Below are 20,490 nucleotides of genomic sequence, written 5' to 3' on the forward strand. Positions count from 1 at the left end.
TTGCCGGAAGATCGGTATTAGAGAGACGAGTACGAGTATATATGCTTTGCGTATAGTGGCAGTAGCATCAGTGAAAAATTGGCCTAAAGTATAAAGTAGGGGCGAACCGACGAAATTTGCCAGAGTGGATTTTACACACATATATATGTACAAAAAGTGTGTGGTGGTAAAGTGAACGACGATGAGGAAAACGAGTCGAGTGCGACGATCGGCGCGGCTTATTATAACAATACTGGGCCAAGGTGGTAGCGCTCGCCCTATATAGGTATTACCGATTTGCCGCCAAGAGCAAGTGTTGGTACCATTTCTGCCATGAATAACAATAACAATAACAATAATAATAATAATAGTTATAATAATAAATGGTGATGGTGGTAAAGTGTATGTAGTTGGTTGTTGGGGTGGTGTGATGAAGGTGGTGCAGCCAGACAGACATCGGGAGATGTGTATATATATAATAATATGACAAGTAGGCGCTAGCGGTGGCCAAGAGGATGGTGACGTAAGCTTCGCGACGAGAGTGTTGTATACATATACACAATATACACTTGTAGTATGTACATATACGTGATGCACAATAACGTACGTATAAATACGCGCGACCAAGAGAAAAAGAAAGAAAGAATAAGATTAGGGAAGTATAGGGGTGTACCCGAGACGTGAAGTGTATGGCGTAAGGGCAGCCAGTATACACGACTACGCGCATCAAAAGTGGGTAGGTGGTGTGAATCGGTAAAGTGCCGCGCACTATATATTATTATGTTCGTTCGGATGTGACGTCTGCAGCAATCTCAAAATTGTGACAAATTTCGCGCGACGGAGCAAGAGGAGAGAGAGAGAGAGATTAGGGACAGAAAGGGGACACACTTTGTCTGTCTGTCCGTCTACCTATATACGTATATATTTAAGTATACCCACGTATAAATGCACCAATGGGTATATTTCGGCGAGCGTAGCTGATGCAAGTGCAACTCGTTATGGCTGTTATTTCGTCTCCCAGCAGCAACAACTTACCCTTGGAACGTCATGCGCGCTGCAGATGGTGAATCTCTCGACTAAATTTACATATATTATGTACTTGTATCACTAGTCTCTCGCTCGATTTCAAGTCCCACTCGTCCAATCGTCACACACCCATGCCTCATCCATTGATTTTCCGTATGTTTTTTTTGTTCTCATCTCGATCCACCCCCTCCCCCCAACTTTTCCGAGTGCACCCCTCGCCCTTTTGTCTCTGCTCGAGTTTGGCTCGTACAACGCGTTAGACTCGATTACCGACGACAAAAGCCATCCTCATCCCACGCGAGCAATGCATACACACATATATCCATGGATCCCTGATTGATTCGCAAATCCAAGGCTCTCTCTTTTTCTTTCTTTCTTTTTTTTTTTTTTTCTCTTCTTTGAAGCGCGAGTCTTCGCCGTCCGAGTTCCCATTCGGAGATCGATGGCGCTAGATCGGTCTTCCGCCGTAACTATACGTACAAATAACGTGCATTAACCAAACGAGTCTCGACGAAAGAGACCTCGGGATCTGGTCGGGGGTGGGGTTGATCTCATCCCCCATTTGTATCGGGTACAACTTTCTGCTCCCTGGATCCTCCTCTGAAAAAACAAACACTATAAGCAGCATAGGCGTCAACAAAGCGCGCAAACAAAAAAAAGAGGAGTCGAGGTCCCAGTGGAGGAAGGCATATAAATCCTCGAAGCGGCAACTGCAACCGGCATCGAAAAACACACGCCTAGCAATCATCCTTTTGCCACTGCAGGGTTGCGTGCTGTTATGGTATACAATGTGATAAATACCATAACGTCAAAAGTGTCAAGTGCTACGCGATTTCGGGGCGCCCGAGTCAAGAGGGGGGGGGGAAGCGATTGCTTGATAAAACGTGTCTACTTAATTTGTTTGGCCACGCAAACACTGTACACTTTAGGAGGCATGTATTTGCTGATCAACAAGGGTCGGGTTGGACAGTAACGGAGTATAATATACCAACGGCAAACGGCGCGCATGAATTTCAGCTAGCCGCGGGCTCGCGTCCTTGGCGAGCTTCTTCTTCCGTCCCGTGTGTATAGTATGCGCGTCGTCGACCCTCGAGACAAAAAGCAAAAAAGCAGAGGGGAAGAGTCCACGCTGGGCAAGTAGAGCGTAAAACTGCTAATGCGCGGCAGGGGCGAGGGGGAAATGTATTTATTAGGTGGTGGTGGTGGGTGTAACTCTTTGAAACAGAGGGGCTATAATAAATATGTAGGTATATACATTTGAGGGATGCGTTTTTCGAGCGTCTCTTTGTTTCGCCCTTATTAAATACTTATACTTGATGCATGCGCGTCTCGGTCAGTGGAGAAGAAAAAATCCTCAACGTCGCGAGAACAGACGCAGGCAATTTTTTTTCTTTTTTTTTGGGCACCCACCTATATACCATGTACATGTACATGTTTATATTATATATACAAGCCAAGTCTGGCACCTATACATATTATATATACGTACACATTTGCGTTTGCAGCTGATGGGTGCTTTCAAGCGGCGCAATAATGTCGTCGTGGCTCCGTTTTTTTTTTTTTTTTTTCGTGCTCGCGGTTCCGCGAAGCGCGCTTTAACGATTCCGTTCTCTATCTCCCTTTCTCGCTTCGCTCCCCCGTTTACACCACACGCACGCGCACTCTATATAATATATAATACGCATCCACTCGAAATGCAACTATATTTGTGTGTGTGTGTACGGGATTCGCTCATTTTTAACCGGCGACTTCCGGCTCGTTTAACTTTTGCGCGTATACCTGTTATGTACACGAACGAACGGATCGTGCAGCTGGAGCTTAACGCGCGGCTCCGAATTTTCAATTTCCAGGCTTGATGTCGCCGGCGCTTTCCGAACGGCGGTCCCGGTAATGGCACGCGCGAATTTATTTCATACGCATTTACCTATACACGGGGCGAGCCCGTGAAGAAAAAATTACATCTTCCGTTCAACGGGGGTGGAAATTCTATTTGGAAGCTTATCGACTCCGAAGCGGGTGGTGTTTTTTCCGGGAATCGTTGGCGGTTTAGGTGGACTTTTCAAAGGGTAAATATCTTGGAGCCAGTTACATTCTAGCGTGTGCATTGCAAAGTTGTGAAAATCTATAATTTATTACTTTGCAAGAATTTAATTTCACTCCACTAGTCGTTATAGAAAGAAAAAATAAGAAAAAAGATTGACTGTAGACAAGAGTGAAACTTTGATCGAAACATTCTTGGGAGACTCGGCAAATATATAAAACGGCACTCGGGTATTTGATTTTTTACATCCCTCCAATTTGCGCCGGTGGCATTTTGCACAGAGTCACGGTGTCGCAACAGTCAATTTTCCCCCGGTGGAATTTTCACCCAAAATTTCACATGCAAAGTGCTTTGGAGGGAGGGGATTGACGAAAAAAAAAAAAAATAAATAAATAAATAAATGAAAAAAGAGTTGCGTCATCGCTTTTTTTCGCGAGTCCAATTTACCCCGCGCTCTGAATAATAAAGTTCCGAAGAAAATGAGACCCCGAGCGAGCCGAGCCTCGGAGAGAGAACACACACACGCACTCTATTTATTTTTCAGGCCGTCACCCCGGCGTGATTTTCAAAACGTAACACGCGCGGGCGAAAAAAAAGGCGCCATCGTTTGCAAAATCCGATCGGACGATAATCAAGTCCAACCAATTCCCGACACACCGCTCGCTCGGTACATGCGGCCCCGAGTCTAATTCAATTATCCGATGTCGGCCGAGTCTTCTTAATTATTCCTGCAGTACAACAGCTGCGAGGAGGAAGGTGCCTTAATCACTTGGTGCACACATACACGAGCGTAGAAGAAGCCTAGAAGAAATAGGAAATCGATTTTCGACTCGATCTCTGGATAATACCTATATACCCCATACATATAATAGCAGTGGCTGGGTTTAGGCATGATGTCGTATATATAGGGAAAGCACATAGCGGTAGATTAGATCCGAAGAGAATCTCCAATCCGGTGGTGATGGTATAGCAGTAATATATCGGGGAATTGTAAAAGAAGATCCCCCGATTTTTTTTCTTCTTCCTTCCTTTCCATATCCACCGAGTCAAGAAAGTGGTTCCGGTCACATATATCCATGTATAGTTGCCCGTCTCGGGGTGAATCTCTACAAGCAGAGCCATATGCATTGGATACACGGAGACGTACATAATGTATATATTGTTAACTAATTGTCCGGCTCGTATGTATATTCGCGTTGGGAGGCTGTCGAGCGCAGTATAGCTGAGATTTATTACGCGTCCGCGGTGGGGGGATCGATCGAAACGGCGTGAGTCATCGGACATATATAGGTGTACCTACAACTGACCGATTGTTAAATAAATTAATCGTCTGGTCGCGTCGTCGGGCGTTTATTCGGGCCGATGGCCGATGATACGCGGAGTAATTGTTTGTCGAGACGGACGGCCGTGGAGGTTGATTTTTGCTTGGTATAGCTATAGCGATTTATCTTTTTCTTTCCCGCCTGCACGTGAGTCAGCGAGTTCGCCGTGGCTGCCGGAGCGGGGGGGATATTTCGGACCCGTGGATTCTCTCTCTCTCTCTCTTTTGCGATTCATCGGGTTTATCGAGAAAACCCGTGCCTTTCCTCCAATTACGTGGAATGGCTGGTCCGTCGAACCGCGACTGACACCGACAAGTGGCCGCATCGAAGCTCCCGTAGTACCGGGAATTATCTGCATCCGATTGGTCCAGAGCTGCTTTTTTCTTTTTTCCTCCTTTCATTTTACGTTTCGTACACACGCCTAAATGCGCGTGCTATTTATATATAAGCTGTCGTCGCAGCGCCGACTATAGAGAAACATGTGTTATTCGGAGCTCTTGTTTTTTTTACACGAGGCAAAGAAATATTCGAGAAACGTTCGTGACCTTTTATTTCATCTTCAACGGAGTATATGTAGCTCTGTTTTCCCAACAAATAGATCCAGCGCCTCTTTTTCCCCGAACAACCGGTATAATCGCGCTTTCGTTGAGTTTTGTAAGTTTTTTTTGCGCCCAAAAGCTGGTGAGAGGATAGCAGTGGAAGATGCACACATGAAGATGGATAGCTTTTGATACGAATACGAGCGTTAAACTGATTTATCATTATTATCTTCATCATCATAATTTGCGAGTGCACGCGCACCCATTGAACTACGTGTATACGCATGTACAGTATACAATACGCGCGTAAACTTCACCCCCCCCCCGAACTCTCCTTGAAGCATGTACCTGCGGCCAAAGTTGCGAAATAAATTTGTCTGGCTAAACTCGGTCCATCATCGGCTCGTTCGATGTGCACACCCACACCTACAATGAACCCTTTTGTCTCCCCTTTTGTGTTTACGGGACCCATAACTCTTTTTCGCGCTATCTCGCGCATTGTTCAAGCCCCGGGAGCGGTAATTTTTTATTTCGAAAATTTACTCTCTCTTTTTTTTTTTTTTTCCTTTTGCGTGATCATCAATAATGAAAAGTACACGCGTATCATTGCAAAACGCAATAAAGTTCGAGAGCGCATTACTCACGTTTATGGGCTAAAAAAAAAAAAAAAACAATGCTTGAAACTCGTATAAATTTTCATGGACACGTGCTCGATGTACAGGAGGGGAAAAAAAAAAAAAAAATTCTCGTGGGGAGAAATGAAAAACAAAAAACGAAACGAAATTAGATTCTCGTAAGGGATACGGACACGAAGAGGCGATACGTTTTCGACTATACCGCTTCGTAATCCGTATGGAGGGGCAAGCTAAACGGTGCCGTAATGTTAACGCGCGTGGTTAATGGCAAAGTAATACGAAATCCGAAATGAAAACAGCAAAACAGCCGGAGGGACGTAAATATTTGAAAATCTAAATGAGGAGCACGCCCCTGGGCTACTCTTGTGCACACATTATATGCCAGCCCCACCACTCGGGTATAACACGTAAGAACCACGCGCACAAGATAACTCTGTACTATGTATATATTATGTAGGTGTATGTGTTTAAACTCTCTCTCTCTCTCTCTCTCTCGTTTTCTCCGAATCACTTAAGACCACTGCGTTTGTTATGCAGTTGCCCTCCGACCCTCCTCTTTCTCAATTAACGCTGCTTGTTTATTTGAAAAGGAAAAATAAATAAATAAAAAACATTTTCATAATACATTATTAGATGCATGTACGTCCCATTCATGCGTATAGTGTTTAACAATAAGTATTGGAGGAATCCCCCAAGCAAATTTATAAACAATAGGATTTTTACCTTATTTCTTTCATTTGAAATCGTACAAGTTGGTAGAGCTAATCTACTACTTATCTATAGCAGCTCCGAAAATTGAAGAAACATACCGCGGCATGTCGCACATTATCGAACATATAATATGTATATGCACACACGACTGGCAAGGGCGTAAAGTACCCATATTCTCATGATGGATTGCACGGCGCACGTGTTGCCAATAACTTTCAGCTACAGCATACACAACAGCTGTCCCTCTCTGCCCACGCGAGCCATTATCACTCCCCGGCAGTTACGTATATATATGCATAATACCTATATCCGGCGACTCGGTATACACTCGTGGGTTGCATATGTATACGCGAGTAATTTGAAAATTCCCGTCCGTCGCGTCGTCAAAGACAAAGTGGGTTTTTATCAAATTCCGCGTCGGTTGAATTACACCAGTAACCCGATGGAGGGAAGACAAAAATGAGCTCGTGAGCCGCCTCTGCAAGGGCCATCTCTGACGGAGCTTTGCATACACATGTACAGGTTGGGTAGAGGGGGCATTAAAAAACCTATGAATATGCCTGCAAACTTGGTGGTGCTTGAATTTTTCATTTCACCGCGTAATATGCTTTTGTCGAGAGAGAGAGAAAGAGCCATTTTTGAAATTCCCTCTCGAGTCTATCTTGCGAGGGCGTCATGATGGGGGTGTTGAAAAAAAAAAAAATTCATTTTGTACTATACGTTACGAGAGCATGGCATTCGAGGACTGTCGACGCACACTCTCGTTTGAGCTGCGTTTTCAAAAATATTAGAGAGAAAGACGATAAAAAGAAGGGGCCAACTTTTGGTGCGGCACGAGCCGAGGAGTCCGTTAAACTCGAGTGGCCGCGATAAATAAGAAAAAAACGGGGCTATAACGCTCGGTAGGAAAAAAAAAACGAGGGAGCGATGGATGATCCATCGGGACAAAGGACTCTGTGCGCGAGTAGCGGGGGGGAGGTAATTTTTTGCCACTTTGGGAAAAAACCTATACCCACGCAGCGACGAGTACTTACCCCTCGCCTCCCCTATACACCGTACATTCCTTTATTAAAGAGCGAGCGAGTTCACATATTAAAATGTATAAAATGTACGCCTAAATTGATTTGTGCCTGTACAACAGCGCGTCGGCAGCCCGTGAGTAGGAGAGCCGACCGGCAGCAGCAATGACACCGGAGGATCGGATGGCCTGGGGAAACTGGAGCTCCGAGTCCCCGGACAACTGGAGCGCGGCGGTGACGTTGGGGCCCGACAACTCGGGCAACACCAACTGCAGCCTCGAGTCGGGAGATGGGCTCCTCGAGTTCCTCATCTACGGGCTGCTCTTGAACGCCGTGAGCTTCCTCGGTATCGTCGGCAACACCATATCGATGATCGTGCTGTCGAGGCCCCAAATGAAGTCCTCCATCAATTACCTGCTCATCGGGCTCGCCACCTGCGACACCATCCTCATTCTATTGTCCGTAAGTCGTGCACCCCCCAAATCTTCTTCTTCTTCGTGTAACTGTATATTACACATATATGTATATATAAGGTATGGTCCATAGGCGCGCTTCTTTGTCGTCGCGATAAGCGGACAGTGTGATATATACACTCCCAAACAACTACGCAGTTTGATCTGTCTCTCTCCCTCCCATCCTATCCCTAATGTACGTCGAAATTGCTCTCGTGCCTGAGTTATACATCACATGTACGAAATAGGTGCTGTGGATCTATAATTTGGTATATTATATGGCCGGGCAAATCAATACATCTACTACCAATATTTTACCGAAAAAAAAGGGGGGAGGGTCGCAGGAAGTTATTGTTTTCCGGTATAGGGTGTATAACGTACGAGTATGTAAATGCAAACATTCGATCGCTAAATTACGTAAATTACATCCACTCCGTCTCTCCTCCCCCGATCTCGCTCGGCTTGATCCTCTATTTCGAAAATGAATACGTCCATGGATAACGCGTCGGGGAGAACGTGACTCTTGACTTTTTCTCAGCGCCTAGCTGCTCTTATTCCTTATATTGTCTCCAACTGGGGAGAAAGAAAGAGCAAATCCACTTTGGCCGTTTTTCCAGGGTAATAACACTTTTGCGCAATTCAACGAAATGAAAATAGTACGATTGGCTTTTCCTCTTTTTTTTTTCTTTTTTTTTTTTTTTTTCGTACATAGGGGGGAAGGAATTTTTTTTTTCTCTCGACTTTGACACTCGAGAGTAAATCGTTTGACACGCGGTAGTAGCATAAAAATGTATACATCGGAGTGTATAATTGTAGAGCAAACAGTCGGAACGGGATGCAAGTGTATAGGTACATATTATATGTGTGTGCATGCATGTGCCGTATAGACGAGGGGGTCGTTAATTACGGAAACCACTCGACTCCAACAGTTTCATTGGGTCCGCGTTAACTAGAGTAATGTACAATAGAACCGTCACGGCAAGCTGCGCTACACTCGAGTGTGCACCTACACACTTACACGCCAATAACTTTGTTTAACTCTATTAAGTAATCGTACGACGGGTTGTGTATTTATGAACGGGTATTTTTGTTTATTTTTAGAAAAAAAAAAAGGGAAAAAAAAAAACCTGCCACCTCCTGCCGTTACATGGAGCGTAGAGTTGACGCGCGCGTTTAATCAACGCGAACGGAGAGAAACATCATCTAAGCGACCCCCGCTTGTTTCTTCCGGACAAATTTGCATATTTTCTTTCCGGGAGCCCTCGCTTGCCATGTGATATATTGTATGCTCGCGTCGACTTGATAGGGGTTTACAGAGCACCTGCCGCTCAATTCACATCAGGCTATTCTTACAACATCCAGCTTGAGTGTATGCCCCTTTTGAGCGCATCGCTAAATTATTCCCTCCCGTGCTAACAATCGCTCGCTTGCGAGGATTTCAATTTATTAGGCACGCGTTACCTGTACATGGCGTGCTCCAAGTTGTTGAAGTATCCCCCATTAATTTCGACGGCGCGGGTATTGACATTGCCTTCAAACTTGATACTTATCTCGCGCGAATGAGCCCATAAATCATCGTGATTTTCCTGAGGAAGCGCCGGTGCGATTTCACCGTCCGCCCGCGCCAACGGTTAAACTAACTCTCGTAGTCGCTACGAAAGAGAAAAAGGTGGCGGGACATCCGTGGTGGTCCCTAAATTGGCTGTAAGCTGTGTGAAGTTCGCAGGCTGCGTAAATACATTTTGGCCAAGGTGGAAGTTAACCCGGGGCAAATAAACGCATACGGAGAGTGTAGGTGTAAGTGAGTGTAAGGGCGAAAGGAAACCCTTTAGAACCATATTATATGTAGATGGAAAAAAAAAAAAAAAAAGAAAAAAAGAAAGAGAATCCAAGGGGGAGGATTTGTCGAGACAAGTTGGTACGGCCGCGCGTATCTATATAAGTTATCGTTATTGCTAGATTACTTTCTCCCCAATGAGAGCTAAACCCGGCGTCCAAACACCCGACACGTACGACGAGCGCGAGCTTGGCTCACATACGTGTACCTATACTTGCTCTCACGTCCCGGGCTTTAATCATCTCGAGAGAGACGACAGACGTTTGCTCTTCCTTTTTTTTTCTCCCGCGCGCGCACGTACGGAATGCGAGTACTGGAAAAACGCGGAGGGGGCCGGGGAGAGAAAAATGCAACAGCGCGGCTTTTTTTTTTTTTTTTTTTTTTTCATCGCGGTCGAGCGAGCGAGTGTATCGCCTTATCGGGTGTCCCGTCGAGTGGCAAGCTTTTCAACGCTTGTACGCATTCACGTGGGTCAATTAGAGTAAACATTGCAAGTGCTCCACCTTTTGCCTGTGCGTCGCGGGAAGCGCGCGCCATCATTGAATTAGCTGTGGAATTGTTGTCCCTCCCTTCTGTCGGATCCGAGGTTTTGAGTCGCTGCAATCCAAGTTGGTAATCGAAAAAAAAGAGTTTTAATCCAGAGATTGCCGCGGCAGATTTTACCGACTGGATGGCTTGCTCCGTCCCACTTGACGATATTGAATCGCCCGATTTGCCCGCCGTTGCGAGGATCAAAGTCAAACAGCAAAAATATACATCGTTAAAGTTAATGCAATACCTTGCAAACTCAACAATCCGCTACTCGAATATATACAAGTCGCTCTGTTTTACTTTCGGTTACTCGAGCGAGCAAACTCGTTTTCAATCAAGACCGTTATTTTTTTTTTATTCATATATTATATACTTTTCAACCTAAAAGTCAATAAAAGTAATAATACATATATAAAGGAAAAAAGGTTACAAGATTATTACGTGGGTCGGTACATTTTTCCCTCCATTGGCACACTTAGGTTTTATCGATGACCCGCCGATCAATATCGATTACGAAATTAAATTTCGCAAGAGGGACGGGTTGATCCGCGTAAGCCTCGCTAGAGATAAAAAAAAAAAATGAAATTAATCCACGGTTTATCGAGGCATCCCCCTTTCCCAGCTCCCGCTTCTTATTCTACGAGCCCCGACTTATACTCCGTTCCCATGAGTCCCAGAAGCTAAACGGACGATTATAATTATTTACCGGATATTGTGCAATTAGCTTCGAGTGCTCTCGGAGGGTGCTCCCAACGACTTCTCATTTTTCTCTCTCGTAAAAAAAGAAACGTGCACATCTACCCTTTAGATTTCGGGTGTGCGCCACATGTGTATGTAATACATCGGACGGGCTACTTAAATATTTATACAAATACCCCTAAATCGGTAAAAAAAAAAAAAAAAAAAAAAAAAAAACAAGATACATTAAATTGATCGATGGTCCAAATGGCGAGCAACAAGGTCGGGCCCGCCTCAATTAATCTAATCGATTAAACGCGCCGATGAGCGCTCGCGTCTGGCCGTACGTTGTCTTTTTCTACTGCGCAAGTGAGTATAACCCCTTGTCTCGCTGTGTATTATACATACCGTCTGTGTACAGCCGTACAACACCCAGTGTGGCTCGAAAGATTAATGCCCGGAGGAGAGCACAAGGGAAATAGCTCTACCATCACCGTGTGTATATATATAAAGCGGGCGTCCATCGTCGCGTGTAGTTGAATTAATGTTTACTCCCCTCCCACTTCGCATAACTTGGTACTTAACAGCGGAGACGTGATGGGGATCCGTGTGATTCGTGAAAATTAATTATACAAGTATCCCCACGTCCTTTGTACTCTAATTGATACGTTTCGTTTGGTCCTTGGCATCGATACAATGGCGCGACGTTAATAATATCGTATACGACGAAGCCTACTCCTGCCAATGGCATGTATAATATAAATATACCAAGCAAGTACAATATAAGTATATAGGAATGGGGGGTGGGTGCATAGACACGTTTTGGTCGCACCAACATATATATTATGTATATGTATATAATTTATAATATAATGATAGAATATATATATATATACACTTTTGATTGCAGCACCGCTAGTGTTTAGCTATTGTATAGGTGAGAAGCGTAATAATAAAACTTTGATGCGACGCAAACGGGAATTGCATTTTTAAGCTTTTACGCAGAGCGATACACATTATTAGTATTAAATATATAAGTGATGTGACGTGATGTATACATATGGAGGTACCAATAATGTATTATATAATATAATTATGTGATATAATAGTAAAATGTGGTGTTTTTTTGTGCCAAACAGGTGTTGGTCTACGGGCTGTCGGGCATCTACGCGTACACGGGCTGCCTGTTCAACTACAAGTTCTACGTGTATCCGAAGATCGTGCGCTACCTGTATCCCCTGTCTACGACCGCCCAAATGGCCACGGTCTACCTCACCCTCACTGTCACCATGGAGCGCTACGTCGCCGTTTGCCATCCCCTAAAGGCCCGCTCGCTCTGCACTTACGGCAGGGCCCGCACCGCCCTCGCCCTCATTGTCCTCGGCTCCGTGCTCTACAACTTGCCCAAGTACGTGTCACCACATGTCCATACCTACCTACGTACCATTCGCACTTCAACTATACTATACACTTTTCCATTTCGATGCAAGTGCTTTTCCTTTTGCACTCTATATGTATACCTACCATACATATACCTACCTTCCGGGCTTACAGGTATATACGTGCAGTTTTTATGGAATTCCTACCGTGGCACGCTCCCCCGCCTCCTTTCAAAACTTATACCTCGCTGTACAGCTATATGTATATAACTCGCCAAAGAAATGCTTGTTTTACGCACACACCTGCCTCTATATTTATATCATGTACCTACACCTTACACGGCACGCTTTTTTTATTTTAGCTCTCAAAGTTCAATAGGGGTGGTTGACGATTTTCCTGCTTTTCGATATACGGTTGTACTTGATTGTTAAAACATAAGAATTATCTGTAGGGATGACTTTGTTGCTCAAGATGATGATGGGAGCGCACCAAATCGCATAGCTTATACACAAACAACTTTTATTTGTGATTTATGTACATTAGCGGGTGTTGGCGAATTTTTTTTTTTTTTTTTTTTTTTTTTTTTTGCTTTTGCTTCATATAAATCACTTTTATGCGTATACGGGCGATGATATATTATTCCCGAAAAAAGGGGTGGTACGTGTGTGTTTCCACGAATATGACGAAATTTTCCCTCTACGCGTCACGCGCGTGTAGAACCCCCGTAAATCATCGTTTTTACCGAGTACCCGTAAGTGCAAACATATCTCGATTATTGAAACTGAATTCATCCACGATTACACTTATATTAATTACGTCGATTTTTACGAGATGCAGAATATTGCAGGAATACTCGAAATAATTTATACGATAATTATCCGAAGGTGCAATTAAATGTCACCCTGAAGCTGCCGCCTTTAATGAACGTGTATAATTCCATCCCTACCGGGGCCGTGTACCCATGATGCAAGGAGCTTATTACGAAGTTACGTTCACTCGATGAATACTTGATGAGACAGATCTAAGAAATTCACCGATATTTCTCCAACTATCCACCTTCCGAGAGCTTTTGTCAAAATTTGCCAAGTTACGCAGGGTCACGTAGGCGGGGGTTCGATTGGCGAACTATCGCGAACAAACTTTCAACTTTTTTTAATCAATAATTTTTTTTTTTTTTTTTTTTTTTCAAATTTAATTGTGTATTTACTTTTTTTTTTTATAAAAAAAAAACATACGCCATGGAAATCGGAGAAAATTTGTTATCTGAAAGGCCAATCCATTCGGAATTTCGTACATTGTAAGCTTTGACAAATGGATTTTTCCAACAAAAAATAAACTGTGAGGATATTGCTTTTTCTGTAATTGCGCCAATAAAGTGTAAAACAAACAATTTAGATGTCCGAAAAACTCATGGATTAAACTTTAGATAGTATTTTCATCGGGCAAAGGGAAAACTAGACATTCTGAGGAAAAAAAAAAAAAAAAAGTATACATGGATGACGTGACCTCTGAATGGACAGCAACCGTATACATATATATATATCGGTCCGGCTGAAAGCTCATTTTTTTGCTCTCACGAGTGGGTATACCCCGTTTTCCTTTCTCGTTATCGTTTTATCTCCTGCTTCCCTCCAACGGCGGAAATTTATGTCCCCCTGCTCGAAGCCAAGTGAGATTTCCGCTGAGCTCGCGCGCGGAAGTTGCAGTCGTCGCCGCTCGGCTGATGCACGCGCGCATAATGCACGAGCTGATGTATTATTTTCGCGCGAGAGAAAAGAGCCATTCGTTGTCGCGGCGCGTGGAGAGGAGCTTTGGCCGCGATTGCGGAATTATAATTATATCGGCAATTGTATCCCAAAGCCCACCGGATAATCCTCATGCACATATCTTTTTCCTTTTTTTCTGCGGTTTCTGCCACTGGACGATATTATATTGTATATACACCGCGCCCGTACGATTATTACGTATATCGTGGGCTGCCGATGCTTTTAGTCTAATGGCCATTTCGGCCGCCGCAAAAATGATATCAACGGCTCGACTGGTATAGGTACAACTGTCATTTCGATGATAACGATCCGAAATCGCGTTATGTATATATACCGCGCGCACCTGTACAATACAATGTTATATGTATATACATGTACAATATACGTGCGTATATAAATCTAGTAACAACCACGTGTACGTATATGTATACGTGCGTGTCCCCGTGCGTATATATTATGCTTATGGATAAAACTAAACCGTTGCCCGAGGCCGTAAAGCCACTCTTTGTAATTACAGCGACGAAGATTTATGTTATATACGTATACAAGTATTTTTTATATACGTCATTGTGCCTATACCTGCACATTATCATGTGATGTATAATAATGAGCTAAATATTATTATGGATATACTAATATGTACTTAAATTGTGAAATATCTTATGTTTGGTGGCGCAGACTGTGGGAGGTGGAGCTGAGCGAGGAGGTCCACTCGACGCGCAACGTAACGATATTCTGCATCGTGCCTACGGAGCTGCGGGAGAACAAGCTCTACATAGCCATTTACGTGCACTGGTCCTACTTTTTCGTCTACTACGCCTTCCCCTTTGTGGCCCTCGTTATTTTTAATGTCGCCATTTACAAGAGGGTAAGTACGCGTGTTATACATATGCTATACCTACGCGGTTTTGGACAATACATACGCGTGTAGTATATATATATATATATGGATCCTCTCGTTTTTTTTTTTTTTTTTTTTTTTTTTTTTCAACTGCATGCGAGGGCGTGACAAATTTTCTTTCCCCTTCTTCTGCATTCCATTGGGAAAACGCGAATACTTTGGGCTCGCGTTTCCGCTGCTCTCATAAATCAGATAATTTATTTTTCTCTTTTTCTCCATATTTTTTTGTTTCTTTTTTTAATTGTCGTGCTGAGCTCGGCGTTAATATTCATTGGCGCGTTCGGTTCTTTTTGTTTCCCTGCGCAGCTCCTCCGCGTATATAGGCCGAGACAAGCGAGCGACACGACTGATTTAATGGCACGATTTTTTTTTTTTTTTTTTTTTTTTTTTTTCTGTGCAAAAGAAGCAACCGCGTATGCTCGACGTGGATTATTTTTTGTCGCCTACACTTTCCCCCGGAGAAACGATAAAACGACGATGTAACGCTCAAAAGCAGTTTGTTGTATCGGTGGTAAGATATATACGTTAGTATTGTATGGGGTACACCGACAGTAGAGAGCCAAGGGGTATACACCTATACCTACATAAATCTTGTCACCGAAAAAGTTTATCTCTCTCCGATAAGATCCTACGACTTTGCGTCTACGTTTGTATACCTACGCGTCGCAATCCCTAGCGAGTCATTTTTAACTCGGAAATTAAGTAGCGGATATATGATTATATACTATTGATTTCCCCCATCATCGCCGCGCAGGCACGATGGAAAAATCAAAATCTTTGGCAATCGTGAAATTAAATAGCCTTTTATTTTTTCTTTTTTTTTTGTCCTTCTTCCTTCTCCCCTGCAATGAGTTAGTGGGGTCGAGGTGGTTATTTACTTGGGATATCAAAAACCAGCTTAATTGGGAAACGCGATATCTTGGAGCTGTACTTGTGCCGCGGCGCGTGATAAGGTACCGCGCAAAAAGCCCACCCGAGAACCCAACCCCGGGGCACCATGACCCTCTTTGCCCTTGACGCATAATCGAGTGCGGGAAAACGTAAGAAGCACCAGTACACAACATGTATAGCGCAAAAGGGTTTCGAGAGAGAGAGAGAAAAAAGAAGGTTATTGTCATACATCCAAGGGCTCCGTCTGGTTGTACAATCAGATGTTGTACCCCCCATTTGTACATCTACGGGGGCGTAACGGCCGAAAGTTTTCTTTTTGCCCATTATTTACTCGGCACCCGCTCGTTCATCGGTCGGAGGGCTTTTTACACCCGTACTTACAAACACATATGTGTGCATTATGTTATACTTTTTCGTGGCTTATAATAATAATAAATTGCCCAAAGCCCAAAACTATTGCGTATATGTATCTAGTATAGGGGTGGAAGTTTGTTTTCTGTTTGCGACAGCCGCGCCCGTAACCTCATGCGATCCACGTGTATATATGTATACCTACGACGTTCCGGTGCATCCATCTCGTTCGGCAACTCTAATTGATATCGCGCTATATTGGTTTAGTTCCAAACTCTTGCTTGAGGTGGAAACCGCGCGGGCAAATCAAATAGTGGCATTCGAAATGACGATTCTTGATGTTTAAGTGTTATAGTTTGTCTGCGCTGCCTGCCGCGATTCATTTCGTGCAGCGAAAACTTCCAAGACGTGTACACCCTCAAGGTATCTATTTAGGCGATATATATATATAATACACACATGCACTTTACTCTCGCGAGGCGCTCCGAAGAAGCGGCGCGGTGCCTAAATACATATATATATATATATATATATATCGATCACGTTTTTCGCGCTGCTTTATACACACAAATATACTGGTGGTGTGTCTTGAGTGCATGTAGTATGCAGACGAGTCGTCATCCAAGTTTCCAGCCAATTTTAGATAAGTATAACGAGTTTCCGCGCTTCGCCGTACAAATTTGTACCTGATGCATACTTACAGCTTATAAGTAACAACCGAGTAGTACTTTGTAAACTCGGCGTTTCGAGGATTCTGTCGTATGTAAGTACAGGGACTTATGTTACTTTGCTTACACATCACGCGACCCAATCGCACGGGGAGAAAGTAATTTCAAGAAATGTCGAATGGTCGATCGAATGACGTCGGAGCCAAAAAACTTGGATGCATCCCTATACAGAACGTTTATACATAGACACACCTATATTGCACAACATATAGTATGTGTATACCCAACGTATTGAAATAAAAAAAAAACGGGGGGAAAAATGATTAATGAATGCCTCAATATACCTATTAATTACAAGCTGCGTTGTAATCAAGACGTTTCGACGATTGCAGGTGAGGCGAGCTAACCGGGACCTGCGCCGACTCTCTCGGCACCAGCGCCGTGAGATCGGCCTCGCGACCATGTTGCTCTGCGTGGTGATAGTATTCCTCGTGTGCAACGTCCTGCCGCTCGTGAGCAACGTCTACGAGAACGTGTACGTGAATCCACCGGCTTGGCTCATCCAGGCGGGCAACCTCCTCGTGACCTTCAACAGCGGCGTCAACTTTGTCATCTACGTGATCTTCGGGCGCAAGTTCAAGCGCATCTTCCTAAAGATGTTCTGCCAGTTGCCGGGCGAGCGGACCCGGACGGCCAGGGCCGATAGTCCCGACTTTCAGACGAACGAGGACTCGTTCGCGACCAACATGAGCCACATCGAGCTCCGCAACTCCATACGGCGCTCCCATCACCATCACCACCCGCAGTACCCGCACTCGCACAACAGCTACCACCATAACCACGGCAACAGCTACACGTCAGCTGGTACAATGGGTAACTCGCTCAGGCCACACCACAATAACAACAACAACAACAACGGCTCCTCGTCGGTGTACTACCCCCCTACGAGCACGACGACGACGGCGAAGCACAGTCCCCTCGTCGCCAGCTACTACGACAGCAGCAGCCATCGGAACCACTGCGGCAGAGGTGGGGAACGAGCCGCCATTACCCTAGAGGATACGGCCTTCTGCTGACGGGGCTGCTGAATGCGATTTGAATCTCATCCTTTCGGTCTCTTTTTTTTTTTTTTTTTTTTTTCACGACACGGTTACCGAAGCTCGCGTGCATGGGCCCACCCTCTCTACACCCCAACTTACTTTTCTGTTCCTCCACCCCGGGGGCTTCTCTTCCTTTTTTCTTCTTTGTCTTTTGTTTTATCAACGTGATTCACGATGCCGCTTTTTTTTACGTCTCGTTTGCTACTTGCATATAGTTCTTACTGTTTTTTTCTTCTCTTCTTTATTTTTCTTTGTATCGGAAATAAGTGCGCGTGCAACCATCAAAATAGCCGATTCGAAGAAGAGAGCGGAGTTCTCGGATCCGGCGAATGGCTTTTGCGATGTAAATTTCTTGCCTATACTACTAATACTTACGCACACTCGTATATAGTTGTAATTGAGAGCTCGTGTGACATATTTTTCGGAATCGGGGTGTATACTGGACTTTGGTCGTCGACGTCATCGCTGCCGATGTGTTTTTTGGAGCGCACAATAAAAAATTACTTTTGAACGATGATGATTAAGCGCGCGTGACTGAAAAAAATTTCTTGAAACTGTCGAGTGAGTTTGTGATTTATTGTATCATATGGACGAAAACAATGATGATGTAATTGAATTTCAGATCAAAGACATTTTGTTGTAAAAAACCAAAAATAGTACGTAATCGCGTCGAGTGAATTGTATTTTTATTTAGATAAATGTAGCTTTTTAAGTTTTGTAAAAAAAATAAATAAAAAAAAAAAAAAAAAAACCATGTACATACAGTCGTATTGACGCCGTAATGCGTGCTAATACGTTTCAGTATTATCGACAAAAACAAATAATAAAGAGATGTGTATATATAGGTGACGACAAAGTTTGAAATATTTTTTGACCTTCTGAGAGTAGAAAATCAAAGTAAGATATTGTTGTTGATTGAAAAAAAAAAAAAAAAAAAAAATATCGAATAAAAAATTTCAGTGACGTTTATGGAATTTGTTGAAAGTACCTCTACCGTATACTTATATTATATTCCAATGCATATATATATATAATATATATACGTGCGATCTGTTGGAGCGATTCAATAAGGTGATTGGATCGAATTTTTCTTTTATTCAATAACGCCACAGTATTTCACAACGTCGGGGTGAAATGTGTCGCTGACAGTGTAGATCGATAAAAGAGTACCTTTTATTTATAATTATTATTTTTTCTCAAACAGACCTTTACCTGATTTTATTGATTTTAGTTAAACTCGAGGTTTCCAGAGAAAAAAAAATCTCAGACTTGACGCGAGAGCAAACATAGCTGCTCAATATATTTACGGGCAACCTTAGAATATAATTATACACCATCTCGACACATCTCCACATTGGATGAGCTGAATACCTGTCAGTCTTGCATACAAGTGTGGGCGTTGCGTGGCCAGGCGCTCTTTCTTTACTATGTACGAGACACCACATATAGCTAACGTGTTAATTCCTACGCAAAAGTCTCTGTCAAAATGTGTGATGTGGTTGTGCGTGGGTGTTGGTATATTCATATGCACGACTGCGTTGGCATTACCTATACATATAATGTTATTTATTTACCCGCATCGGACCGCCGAAATGGATTATCTGCATTTATGGTCAAGCGCCGCGGAATGACTGCTGTCTGCGATTTTCACCCTCCCTCATAAGTACTACTGTCCATCCCCGTCGCCATCAACAATTACCGATCACGCACAATCGAATTTCGGCGATCGTAAACGGCCCTCTAAAAGCGTGCTGTGACTGTAAATAAAATCATCAAATTTGTACAATATAAAACGAACTACCGTTTATTTTTTTGTTTGGGCCGTACCTACTATACTTTAAGTTATCGAATGCCCTTGTGGAAAAACTTTCAAGTTTTCAATATAATGTATCCGTTTAGTGAAAAAATGTCGTGCGAATCTCGGAATATTTTATTAGTTTGATGCTCATGTGATTTTACATATTTAATTGTTCAAAAACCTCTTGTAAATATCATATGGAATTTATTACATTCGGTTGTATTTTCATAATGCAATCAGAACTCTTGTATCTATAGAAATTTAAATGATATTATTAGTAGTAAGATGAATTAAAATCGAGGCAAATAAAAAATTTTTCTTGACGTTGAAATGCCGCTGTCATGCAGGCGTAACTTTTATTTTCAACAAAAAAAAAAAAAAAAAAAAAAAAAAAAAAACCTATGTTGCAAATAAGTTTTCTCAAACGAATTTAAGCAGGAAATCTCAATTGATGCATAGGTATCAAGGCTGACCATTACGATTGTTTTGAGGGATTCGAGGAGAGAAAGTGCCTTAGATTGCGGCCAATGACTTTCACACTCTTTTTCTTTAGTTTATGGGGAAAAAATCGCTATGTACAGTAATATGACTTTCAAAGTATTGCGAAAAATCATGTGCGAGTTATTACAGTTGCACAATACAAACGTGTCAATGATTATTATAAAAGTTAGCCTTACATGTGAAAATACTTTATAGCATGTGTGATGAAAAGTATTTGTTGTTGGAAATTTCTTCTCAAATAATCAACTATTCAGAAAATAAATTATTATATCGTAAAGTTGTTACTGTAAATTTCTCATTTTAATGAAACTCTTCCTTAAAATATTGTTGTTAGTTACTACTTTTATCCTTTGTAAGAGCTGAT

General features: G+C 43.0%; 1 protein-coding gene across 1 annotated transcript; it reads left to right on the forward strand.

Moving 5' to 3' along the window:
• Nucleotides 1–699: 699 nt before the first annotated feature.
• FMRFaR (FMRFamide Receptor) lies at nucleotides 700–17,827 on the forward strand. The gene is made up of 5 exons (XM_014358846.3): nucleotides 700–1,042; nucleotides 7,395–7,734; nucleotides 11,910–12,178; nucleotides 14,595–14,784; nucleotides 17,120–17,827. The coding sequence occupies exons 2-5, from the start codon at nucleotides 7,438–7,440 to the stop codon at nucleotides 17,801–17,803; spliced, it is 1,440 nt and encodes a 479-aa protein (XP_014214332.2). The 5' UTR covers nucleotides 700–1,042; nucleotides 7,395–7,437; the 3' UTR covers nucleotides 17,804–17,827.
• The last annotated feature ends 2,663 nt before the right edge of the window (nucleotides 17,828–20,490 follow it).

This window comes from Copidosoma floridanum, unplaced genomic scaffold (assembly GCF_036245765.1).
Source record: "Copidosoma floridanum isolate Cflo_tuat_1 unplaced genomic scaffold, Cflo_Japanese_pri ptg000019l, whole genome shotgun sequence".
NCBI lineage: Eukaryota > Metazoa > Arthropoda > Insecta > Hymenoptera > Encyrtidae > Copidosoma > Copidosoma floridanum.

Excerpts from the sequence above, each read along its gene's own strand:
- FMRFaR (XM_014358846.3), top strand. The coding sequence starts at position 7,438 with ATGACACCGGAGGATCGGATGGCCTGGGGAAACTGGAGCTCCGAGTCC. Across the intron at positions 12,179-14,594 it reads GTGCTCTACAACTTGCCCAA|ACTGTGGGAGGTGGAGCTGA; the intron begins GTACGTGTCACC and ends TTGGTGGCGCAG. Across the intron at positions 14,785-17,119 it reads ATGTCGCCATTTACAAGAGG|GTGAGGCGAGCTAACCGGGA; the intron begins GTAAGTACGCGT and ends CGACGATTGCAG.